General features: G+C 38.4%; 1 protein-coding gene across 5 annotated transcripts in view; it reads right to left on the minus strand.

Annotated features, from left to right (window-relative positions):
* The window catches only part of ppfibp2a (PPFIA binding protein 2a), a 28,834-nt gene extending 16,348 nt beyond the window's left edge, over positions 1 to 12,486 (minus strand). For 2 of the 5 annotated variants that reach the window (XM_044201206.1, XM_044201198.1), the window contains exons 1-4: positions 7,757 to 7,807; positions 5,560 to 5,695; positions 4,375 to 4,622; positions 985 to 1,071 (exon numbers count right to left, since the gene is read on the minus strand). In XM_044201206.1, the coding sequence (XP_044057141.1) occupies positions 985 to 1,071; positions 4,375 to 4,622; positions 5,560 to 5,623 (399 nt within the window). In that variant the 5' untranslated portion in view covers positions 5,624 to 5,695; positions 7,757 to 7,807. Of the gene's footprint in view, positions 1 to 984; positions 1,072 to 3,092; positions 4,131 to 4,374; positions 4,623 to 5,559; positions 5,696 to 7,756; positions 7,808 to 12,050 lie in introns of those variants that run through there. The other 3 variants (XM_044201197.1, XM_044201196.1, XM_044201187.1) reach the window with 2 other exon arrangements.
* Positions 12,487 to 12,752: the final 266 nt, after the last annotated feature.

Below are 12,752 nucleotides of genomic sequence, written 5' to 3' on the forward strand. Positions count from 1 at the left end.
TTTCTACACCAAAACTTGACAATAAAACTGTTTCGCCATCATTTAGTTTCACATTTTATCACATAATTGCAGACTAGCCCTAGCAAAATTCTTTAGGCCTCAGATTTTCTCTTTTACTACAGTTTATCACAGTACACATTAATATCAGCTATTTTCATTTAATTGCTGTGCTGGGTTTTTTTTTTATATTTCTACATCTGTGCCAGATCAAACAGTGCAAATGTTTCCTTTGAGAAGAAATGAAGGATCCTTTGTGCCTCAGTAGGTGCTTGCATCACTTCAGTGGCTCCAGCAATGTCAGCAGAACACAGGTTAAATGTAAATCTGCAGAGAAAAACTATTAAGGCCACATAATAGCTAATCACATGCTAAATCCAACCAGCCAACTGGAGCGGATTTTCCAAAGGAATGTTTTATGTGTGGCCTGAAGAAACAAACAGGGCACCTGCTCTGACACACACCTACACGTTACAGCACATGGTGGTGCTAGCCTCAACCTGTCTGAGACAAGCACTTGTTCAGTAGTCCTGATAACTCACACACCTACACACATATATATACAGACAAACGCATCACACAAAACAAGACATTCTAGTGTTGTAACATTGCCAAACCCAGCTTTTTAACTGTTGCTTCACCCATGCAGTGGAAAAGAAATACAGCAATTATGCAAACATTACACAATACTCTGATCTACCTTTGCCCTTTCTCCTTCCTTTCTTTGTCTCTATGGACATTGTTTAGAATCAGTTCCCACTAACAGTGTGGTGTCATACAGTATGTCCTCTTTTATTTGAGCAGGCTCATATCCAATTGAATTGATTCACCTTTACAAATGGATGTCCAGGCATGCTTTAGGTTAAATGTGTTGCCACTGCAACAACCTTTTGAAAGGTCATGTATATCGCATACAAAAAGAGAATAGACAGAGATAATTATTAATAATTGTTTTGTATTTTGTATATTAATAGTGACTAATCTCACCTGCAGAATTAATGACTCTTTGTCTCCCTCCAGACGTGATAACCGCTCCTGGTAGGACTCACTGTTGCAGGATGAATGGAGGTTTACCTTCAGAATAAAGGTCAGCTATTAAGTTCAGTAAGTACACTGTTAATACGGAACACTTGCCAAGTGGGTCGAATTTAGTTTTCTTCACTGAGGTTGCAGCCTCAGCCACATACACACAGATGCAAGTATACACACACAACTCTCCGTTTCTAACTTCCTATTGAGTTAGTGGGCCGTGTGTGGAGAAGTCTGTATGAGGTTTACAAGTCCTGATCCAGCATTAAAAGTTGTGTACAACATTTTATACTGGCTGATTAATGGAAAAAAAATGTTGGGTGAAGGCTGAGCTCAGCGCTGCCTGTGTAGTCAGGGATATTTCAGAGCCATCAGTGTGTAAGAGAAGTAAAGTGCAACCAAATGAGCTCAAATTTCTCAGAAATCCAGGCTTTCAGCCACAATCATGGAAACATTATGTAGCTCAATGTCCATCATCCTGCGCAAGCCAGCTCAAGTGGTTTGCAATAGTATTAAGCCTATAAGATACTCTTTGCATCAGATTTTAAAAACACAGAATTTGACTGTTTCAGAAGGATAATATTTTAATGTACAGTATTCATACTTTATTGTGTTATTACAGATATTCTCTTACTTAACTTTTTGTGATTAATAGCATTTGTTTCCCACACAGTTCCTCCTCTAGTCCCTTTGATATTTTTCTTAGTTCAGTATTTGGCAATAATAGACCCTGGCTTACTTTAAATTGTGAACAGCTCCCTTAGTTCTTGCTGTGTGCTTAATTATTTTCAAACAATTTTTCAGCCAATTTTAGATCCAGCTCCTTCTAACAAACACACAAGTGTGTCAAAACTTGGACTATAATAATGTGAATAATCTCCAGTGAGGTTTATGTCTAATGAGCAGCACTGAAACTGATCTTCAAAGAGTTACACTGAGTGACCATGATAATAATTTAAAAATATACGTTGTAATTCAATCCAAAATAATAGTCGAGAATCCCTTTGTGAAACTTCAGGTGTCGATTCAGATTTTTTGAGGCTATGGGTTTTGGTGTGGTTGAACTGAGATGAAGAAGAAGAAGAAATTGCAGGGCTATTGTATTGCATTGCATTACATAGTACAGGTGTTTCTCATTCTCTCATCATTCAGTGTGTTTTTATCTTTTCATATTTATCTGTGATTCTTGTATAGCACCTTGTGATTTTGACTTGAAAGTGTTTTATACATACATTTCTACTTACTATACTTACTATTTCAAAAGATTTAACATAAGATATAGTGTATCTGCAAATAATGTCATGAAGATTAGTTATATCTCTAGTATAGGGAAAAATCAACTATTCTGCCCATGTAGATCAAGTGTATCAAGTAATAACTAACATGCCCTTGATACATTATGAAACCTGAGGCTCAAAATTGTAAATAATAATAGGTTCAAGTGGCAGGAAATGATCTCAGCTGACATGCATATCCATTTATCTTTCACCTCAAACACTTTAACCTTATGAGCCATTTGGCAGACATTTCGTACATTCAGCAATTCACCCACATGTCACCTCAGTGGAGATCCATTTGAATACATTTTAGCAGTTATTTCAAAAAATTTATTACGGCTTTAATCAAAACATCTTCAGTAGTTTGGAGAGTTAATTCACACCTCTGCAAGGCTCTTGTTGCTCTGTTTAGTCAAACCGGGAAATGCTGTCTTTAAGACTATGATAGAACCTGAATTCTTAACATCTACCCTAAAACAAGACGTGCAGCATTTCTGTAATCAAGCTTTATTAATGCTTAAGTTAGCTGCTTCTTTTCTTACATTTACATTTCTTACAACTTTTCCAGTCCACAAGGAGCTTGTATATCAGAGTGCATGTGTTGCATATTCTGCAGCACACCTCTTTAACTCACAAACAAAACATGTCTTCCTCCTAAATTATCTACCATGATAACCATAATTATGTTGTAAAAGCAACAACACTGCAAGAGCAAAATAAACAACCAAGATCCTTTGTGCAATTCTGGTGCAGTATGGAGAGCAGACATACGAGTGGAGAATGTCTTACCTTCCTAAGCCAGGCAAAATGTTTGTAGAAATCAATATCGTACTCCATTCTGCAGGCCCATTGTACTGTAGGTCTGGCTCTTAATATTAGATATTAACAGAATATAGCCATTGCTATAAAGCATCAAGGAGGATGAACGGATACCAAAATCCACAGCAAGACAAAACAATGCCTCTTAACAGCGCTGCACTCTCGAGCTCCCTGAATCCAACTCTCCTCCTTTTATAGACCCTCCATATTGCAGTTGTAGAGAGAGCAGAGAGGACCTTGGACCTTGTGGTTTGGAGTCTGGGCAGCCTGAGACTTTTAGAGCTGAGCTGAATAACTTAAACTATGCCAGTTGGCTGTACTCCCTTTCTTTCTTCTCATCATTTTTTTCTACCTCTTTCTAACTTTTTTCTCTCTCCTTTTTTTTCTCTCAAGCACACTCAAACTGCTTGAGTGTTCACCACATCTCTGCATTTCTGCTGCACCTCATGATCTCTCATGTTGCTCTCTCTTATCTCACTGTCCTCCCTTTCTTTCTCCTGTACCTCTCTTTGTCTGTCTCTAGCCCGTTCTCCTACTTTGTCTGAAGTCCCTCTCGGTCGAGATAATTTTGCGAGGCTTCCTAAAGGGGCACAGGGGAGAGGAAACTTTCTACAGCACGTGCTTGTCAGATGTGGTGCAGAGCAAGAAGTCAGTAAAGACGAAGCAGAAGGGGAGGAGGAGGCAGTGGAGGAGACTGTACGTGAGGGAACGTGAGTGTTAAGTTGACTATCAAATTTAAGTAGAGTAGAAGAGGGCAAATACTGGTGGTGGCTAACTTGGACCAGACAAACAAACAATTGTTACAGAAAAGGGAGGACAGGAGTAATGCAGGGGTATAAAAATGAAGGAAATAAGGGAGAACTGGACAGTGAAAAGGGGGTGCAACTGCTTGTACTTTAAACAGGAACTCTGGATCTCATTACCAGTGCAGTTTGCAATAGATCCAGCTTCCAGCTCACTACTTCTTAGCAGACAGGAAAAAGCCCTCCAGATGTTGATGACCAGGATCAAAGATATTACACAACTAGTAAAACCCATGGATTCTGCTGTAGTAGAATGTAGTAGACTGTAGTATATGCCTTAGCACAATTCTCTAACAGAACCCTTTCTCATGTATCGGATATTTCAGATTGGGTCTTGGATCTTGGATTTGCATACTGGGTGTTATATAATGCTGGTATGGTCTGTCATCCATCATTGTCTGAGTGTCGAGGGCCTTCCAATGTGAGTGTGAATGTGACAGAGTACTTACCTCATCTCTCTCCAGCCATTTTAGTATAATGTGTGCTGTATCAGTGGAGACATGTTTCCTGAGAGAGTCCTGTTCTTCCTCACTCCCCTGGCCCTCCAGCACCACCCTGAGGGCCTCAGTCAGCTGAAGAGCCTTAAGGGGAGGATCCACATGTGGGGGAAGGGTCAACTCCAAGGTACACTCTGAGGATTGGTAATCCTGGCCACCTAACTGCACAAGAGCACTGAACAGCCCTTCACCCATTTTGCCTAGAGGAAAGAACAACATGCAATCAACTGAAAAGTACCTGAGAAAATTTGATTAGTCCAACATCCTAATTCCTTGGGTATCAGTACTGAGCATACAAATGATTTAGAGGTGACTGGCAGGCTGTACAATAAGAATAGTTCCTAAAATGACCTCTTGAGGGCACTATTTTTCTCCAATGTGGCTTACTGGATGTAAATAGCATCAAATGGCTGAGTACTGTACACTGTGCCTTTTGAAATCCACAAATTAGAGGTTCAATTTGTAGGTTACTGTAATCATCATGTCTAAGTTGCAGAAAGTACTTTTCATATATGCTATGTGAAGTTGAATCAAAGGTACAGTAATACAGTCAGGACACAATATGGACAAAAGCATAGTTTTCTAACGTAAATGTATTTCAAATGACAGTGTGTGATTATTAGTTGTTATCTGTGGTGTATTTTGTCATTACCGTGTGCTAATACTGTTACCTCTATTAATAGAACTTTGTCTTCTGACCTTGCTCGAAAACACTAACAGGCTGCTGAGGTTGTGACAAATAGCACTGACTAAAATGTATCACCTCTGCTAGAAATTACAGAAGGGAAGTTACTTGGAGTTTTTGCAATTAGTGTACTGTGAGAGATATAAGCTCAAGGAGAAGCAATAAAAGTACAAAAGTGTATAATTGAGTGAGTGCCTGATTGAGTGAGGGAGAACAGAGAGATTACAGAAATGTTCAAAGTACTCATTTAATCAAAAACCTGCTTACTTTTATTTCAGTTAAACAACTGAATAAAGAACAAAGTGATCTCTCATCCTCAACAAATGCTTTACTAACTTTCTTTTTTTTTCTAGCTCTATTGTTTGTAACTTATCCATCACAATTTATAAAATTCTTTGAATTACCAATTAAAAATTGGGCAGTCGATTGATAATGAAAACAGAAACGCTTACCAGCAATAATGTCGTCCATTTGCTCCAAGGCAGCCTCCAACATGTGGCTGGCATTTGATGCCATGGCAACAAAGTGTCTTATAAAGCAGCACTAGTAGATCCTCATTCACTGATCCGCAAGAAGAGAGAGTGTTAGCTGGTGGAATGAGAGAGAGATCTTCAACAGAAAGACAGAGCATCGCAGACTACTCCCCTTCCTTGTCGCACTTAGATCCTTTTACAGCAAAGCTACAACAGCTGTCCTGACATCTGAGTGACTTCCAAGTAAATAACCTCCTGAATGTGGCTTTTGGGTTTAAACTCTCCTCTCATTTTGCGGCCAGAGCCATACACCATTGTCAGCGCTGTTATCCACATGAGGCCAAAGCTCATACTTAGAATAGTTTCTTTCTTTGTTTCGTTAACTTTTCATTGTTTGTTTATATATATTTTCACTCCACACCAACTACATTGGTGAATGAATTTTGACCAGTTAGTGCAAAAAACAAAGAGGAAGAAGTGACAATAACTATATATTTATCTCAAAACTAGCAGCTTTGGTGGAGCTAGAGAGGTCACATCAGCACGTTGGACCATAGTAACCAGATTTTGATTGACGATGATGACAGAGAACACACTTGTGATGATAAGCAATGTGCAATGAAGCTGGAATAAGCAGCAGCTGTCTGAGCAGTTGCACCCATAAGAGCTTGGGGTTTGGTAATATTTCATTCATTCATTTGATATTAAAGTCAGTGTTTGGACTTGCATGACATAAATACAATCCTGACACACAGCAGTCACTTATACTGGCATTTAGTATACTACCATGTTTCATTGCTACTCTGTTTTAACAAAACAGCATCAGCAGGATAAGCCGGTGAAAGAATGATGTGTGTTTAATCAGTAATTCATAATGATGAAGGAAAAGCTTTCTTTGGGACAGAGATCACTTGTCACCTGAAGAGACCATTAATCTGTGGAGATGAAAGCCAAACAATGCAATTTTTCATCATTAGTATTAGTTCATTAAAAGACAAGGTAATCTGCATTCCATTTAGCATTTGTTCATGATGGTTCAAATGGCATTGCACCTAAGCTGGGGAAAATCCACAATGAGTTCAGCAAACTAAAAATCAATGCTTATGCTTGCATTTGATCTGATAATAAATAACATGATGTCACATTTATATTTAAGGCTCCTTTGTTGTAATATTTTACTAACTTCTATAGAGAAACTTTATTTTAGCTCTAAAAGTACTAATACATAATCTTTTTTTCTACATATTTTACCGTGAACCCTAAAAAATCAATGAAAGTGGAAAAACGCAGAAGAATTAGTCTACATGGTCAAAGTAACTATCAATCACAATGGAAGAGATACAGCTTATTTATTTGTTTGTTTTATTGTATTTTTATTTAAAACATGAATCAATCAGTTATTACTTAGCATCTGTTCATCCATTCTCTTTGGGGGGTAACTGTACAACTGCCACTATGATTATACCTGATCTACTGTAGTTTCTTATCTAGTCTGAGTAATTTACTTGACTAGTTTAACTTGTTAAACTTGTCTTTCTTTCATATTTTGTTTTAGCGCATAAACTGTGCCATGTTATATATGGTATGGCCAACAGGGTGCATCAGTAGCCAAGAAAAAATAACATATCTTCATACAGGCATCTCTGTCATACGGTAAGCTTACTTCTGTAAACATAACTATGCTGTTCAAAGCTTAAAAATATATGGACTAAAATGATACAGAAAATATGGTTTTAGAAATGTACTGCAGGTTTCCAGCATGTACCTAAATGTTGGATAGTTTGACATCTGTTGGTGCCATTTTTCAAATGGCAAAGAACAAAAATGATTTGCACCTCATATAGTAAGCCTACAACTGCTGTTTATTTTCCCCCTTCTCAGGATGTTGAATACACGTTTTATCTTAATGTCAGATCTTTACTGAGAATGTGCATGTATTTAAAAACTCCTGCTATTAACAATATACTGTGGCAGCATATTTTTCAAACATACTATGTGTATGTAGCATTCATTTTATAGATATCATTATCTATTCATCTCCCCACCTACAGTAACAATCCATCCAGCCATGTTTTGACTAAGCACCATGTGAAAGTACATGCAGTACACTAAACTGTTGTTTTGTTATTATTCACACTGCAGTGCTACTTAGTCTTTGAATTTCCAAAGCACATACTGGTGTTAGATGCTAGGAGGTCAGAGTACTGCGGTTTGTAAAGCTGAACAAACTCTGGTCACTCTCCTGGTCAAAAGCAAGTGCCACCATCCAAATCCAGAGAGACGTCAGCGATAAAGAGAGAGAAGAAAAAATAGAAATATGGGTCATTATTTGAAATCACATAGACCAGGAAACATATTTGTACCCTGCTATTGGGATTATGAGACAGATATTCCTCATGAGTTCTGAATACAAAGACTTAAAAATAAATTGTTTCAAAGTTTTGAAAAACCTTCATGACCTTGCCAAATAATGAAAAGCTTTATTTTCTATTGATGCAGGATAAAAGTATCAAGTTTTGAAATAAATCTAATCCTGCCATAACACAAGACAAAATAAGTGACAATTGTAATTTTTAACTTTTTTCATTTCCAACATTCTACATCTAGCATGGTAAAACAGCCTCTAAAACATCTATAGTTATTTTACACCTTTAGCTATGCCTACAGTATGTGCATAGGGTGTGAATATATGTAATAGAAAGTATGGACACAGATTCTAATATAAAGACTTTTATATAAGTACATTTTATTGTTAAAAATGTTCTTTTTCTCTTTTCTTTTTCCTTAATCTGTTAGGTCTTCTATGTACTTTGGTAACTCAAATGTATTTATGTCATGCCAATAAAGCACAAAAACTGAATCTGCATTTGTGTGCAAGTGAATACCAGAAAAGTGTCTTTATTACAGTTTTTGGAAATGCCAATGATATGGGATGAGTTGTGAATGTTGCAGTTCAGACAACAGAATTGTGACTTGATTTCAGGCTCTATGCTTGAATTACCACAGGGTGTGTCACAGTGACTTATTTCATTCCCCCCTTTGAAGGTACAGTGTGTACGATTTACTGGCATGTAGCGGTGAATTTTGAATACCGCTCACCTCACCCTCCCCTTGCATGTAGGAGAAACTACGGTGGCCGCGAAACTCACAAAAACGCGAACAGCCCTGTCTAGAGCCAGTGAATGGTTTGTCCGTTATGGGCTACTGTAGAAACATGGCGGTGCAACATGGCGATCTCCGTGGAAGGGGACCCACTCCCTATGTTGATAAAAACAGCTTATTCTTAGGTTAATGAAAACAGGACCTTTCAAAGACCATTAGCCAAACTGTAATTCTGTAATTCATTTTTTTGTGTTGTGACACTAGCATCAATAACAGAATATTACAGCATACCTATAGTCCTGTATGTGTACTGTGCATTGTGGACTTGACACTTAACAACTGAAAGACACTGACCTTGGTCTCACCAGCATGTTCAGGCTAATGTGGTTTCCACAGAGTGGAGAATCAATTGTCTTGAAGATGAGTTACCAAGCCATGGTCAGTTTAAGGATTGCTTTGAGCAAACCCTGCCCCAACTGATGGGAGCAATTATTGCACCAAGGGTGAGGAAATGCACACTATGAGAGATTACACTTGTGCCTTGTTTATATCCATCACACTCGCACAACACCAACATCATTGCAAGACACTAGAAAATGGCTCTTCCTGAGGATGAGATCAAGACATTCTCCCTCAGTCCTCCTTTGTCTCTCTAAGTTAATTACTGAGCAGCAAGGCAGTTGTGATTAAGTAAAAGGATTAGGGTCAGAAACTATGATAAAACAGTGATGATGACCTGGATACAGACAAAATATAGGGAATTTTAATGCAAGGTTCAGTCCACTGTATATTTTCTTAACATTACAGGCACACACACAAACAAAATATAGAAATTAAACACCTATAGAAGACCCTAAAAGTAATTTAATCATCTCCTATCATTCAATGGCAATGGTTTATAGTAGACCATACACAGAGATAAATGAATAAAATAATTTTAATGTGCATTTGCTATTTTCCTAATCTTTTGATAACAATCTGTTCTTACATAGATCTTTTACAGTTTTCAGATGGTGCATAACCTGGTACACACTGTCAAGTTCATGTTTAAATTAATTGGATCCAACAATTGACGACTCTTTCTTTGATTTGTTGTACTGTACCTTCCTATATTTTAATAATAATCAAGGATGACTTGATTATTCCACAACCAGTGTGGCATTTAAGATAATTAAAGATTTCAATAGAAGTGAATTGAGCCTGCACTCTAGCGGACATTCGTGTACCTAGTATTAGTTCAGGAACAGTCAACCACAAATGGCCTTATAGACAACATGTGCAAAAGCAAAAGAGACACTATACAGAGTCAGCAATCCAATATAGTGCCATATATTGTTTGGTCAGTGCTGCAATGAAATTTCCCACCAAAGTGAAATGACATATACGTAATGTTAAAAGTACAGTAAAAAAAAAATCTAGGGTGCCTAAGATGTTATACTATCTCATTTGATTGTATGTGCATGAAGGACACTGGAATCATAGCCAAGGGTGCCACACATATGGAGATGACAACCCATCTTCTGCATAACATTTACACCCAAGAGAACATAGGTTTCTGTGATTTACACATTTTTAGGTAATTGTCATTTTAGACTGCTTTTAAGTCTTAAGCCAGCTGCATAAAGAAAGAATATGTTATATGAGATATGTATTCTTACAGTGTTGCTACTGTATAATGTATACCAAATCAGCCAGTTTATATATTGTATGTGTCCACAGCCTCCATTTCACAAAAGTAATGAGACACCAACATAATTACACCAGCATACCACAACACAGCATTGGAATGCTAAACACTGTAAGTGTGGATAACAAGACACTCATCACCTCATCAAAATGTAAAAGATTAAGCAGAAGTGGCCACACAAGCATGCAGCCCAAATTGCGATATACTGTCGCCTCTATTACAGATGTAATTTGCAATTAATAGTTAATAACATTTGAAGAAAGTTGACCTGAACTTTTGCTCTCCCAATCTCATTTTGATTTCTTAAGTACAAAACATCTGCTTCATCTATTTCACAGATTTTGAAAAAGGCTGATAGTTGAAACATTAGCTTGCCTCTTGGAATTCTGCACAATTTAATCAGGAAGGTAATTCACTTCTGTAATATCTTTGTTTTTCTTCACAAGACTCTGTTTTATTCATGTGTTCCTCCTATTGTTGTAGTCTATAAACAGGAAAAACAGAAGCAGTTACAGTTGCATTAACAGTGTGGGTCCAATCTCTACAATAGCAGTAACAGCATTACAGCAGCTTAGACATGTGTATGTCATGCCATGACATAGCTTGGATGAGAATCTGCACTAGTCTTGACCATTGTTCTCACCTAAATAAAGATAATAAAGATATGTTTCTAAATTCAAGTGAAATTCAGGAAGGGTCTGACAGACTCCCAAGACTGTAAACTAAAGAGACCATTTCTAATAAAATTAAAGGGTAACGCTTTATATTACAGCCCGCAACATACAGTGTAATTACACCAGAGTTATGGTGTACATAGTATAAAGAGTGCAAAAAGTCCATGTAGGGAGGAGGAGGTTGGGTTGGATGGGTCAAACACAGGACTTTCACCCAGGAGACCGCTGTTCGTTTCCCGTGTGAAGCCAATAGTCAAAGTTGACTTATTTTTAACTTGCGCACGTACCTAACATAACGTATGTACCTTAACTAACTTAACTAATGTAACTTAACTTACATAACTAACATACTTATTTTAACCCAAATCATGATCTTTTCCTAAACCTAAACAAGTAGTTTTGATGCCTAAACCTAACCACACTGCGACCGTTTCACAACATTAACCAAGTGTATGCACTCCCTGATAAAAACTCTCCCGCCTTAAAACAGCTAACTAACACTGAATCGTCAGCAAAGAGTGTGATCTGACTATCGTAATGTCCTCTGTGACAGTCCCCTGTAGCTTAGGGGTGCATGAACTGCAAACTCTCCAGTTTGAGTCCAGCTGGAGACCTTTGTTGTATCCCTCTCCCACATTTCCTATAATCTCTACTGTCTATAATAAAAGCTTAAAATGCCCAAAAAATAATAATTTTTAAAAATAGTTTACAGGCGTCTTACCTTGAGTATCTTGAAACTCTTGAAAATCTTGGTAAAATGTGTGTTGCAGAGAGTTAGAGAATGTTGATATCACTCTGTTAAGTCTGTACAGTAAATATGAAGCTATAGACAGCAGCAGGTCAACTTAGCTTAGCACCAAGACTGAAAACAAAGGGAAACAGCTAGCCTGTGAAGTAAAAGTGAAGTATAAAAAGACACATTATGGTTTTACGTTGGTTATGTGCCTGACTATTTGTTGGCCTGAGACCAGTAACTGTCATAGTTTAGCCACATCTGTCCTCCTAACCTTGTGTGCTCTGTTGTAGCTCTCCCTTCCGTGTTGCTTGTCTGTCCTCTGTTTGTCTCTTGGTGTGTGTGTTTACTGCCATGGGTGTGGTGCGCGCTCACCGGCACACCTGATATTCATCACCCAATCAAGCCTGACAGTATATCTACCCGGCTCTACCATTCAGCCAGCACCAGATCGTCTCAGTGCACCATTGCGGTACCAGTTAAGTTTCCATTTGCTCCTGTCTGACGTCTGTCTCTGCCTCAGATTTACTCCCTGTCCAGCCACCGTGGTCTACTTGATCTCTGTAGTCTCCAGTCAAGCTGCCTTCCCTTCTCTGCCTGCCACACTACCCAAGCCATCTCCAGGATACTCTCTTCACCGCCTTCACCCTCTGAGCCCTGCCGGTCCCCCATGGGCCGCATTAGAAAGATCTCCCACTGGCTCCAGCAGACTACACGTGCCTCGCCCGCTCTGGAGGAGCATTCATCTACCAGTGATCCTTTGTAGTATTTATAATAAAGACTGTCTGAACTAACATCCAGTTCTCCTTCTCGCTGTGTCCTGCTTTTGGGTTCCTTAGATCGTTTACCCTAACAGTAACTTCTTCTCTGCTGGTTACCTGGCAACCTATGAGTGATGTCAGGACTGCGGGAAGTCACTGCACCTGGCCGAGGCTTACTCTGGTGCATCTTGTAGTTTCAAAACAGTCAACTGCAT

This window comes from Siniperca chuatsi, linkage group LG1 (genome assembly GCF_020085105.1).
Source record: "Siniperca chuatsi isolate FFG_IHB_CAS linkage group LG1, ASM2008510v1, whole genome shotgun sequence".
NCBI classification, from domain to species: Eukaryota; Metazoa; Chordata; class Actinopteri; order Centrarchiformes; family Sinipercidae; genus Siniperca; species Siniperca chuatsi.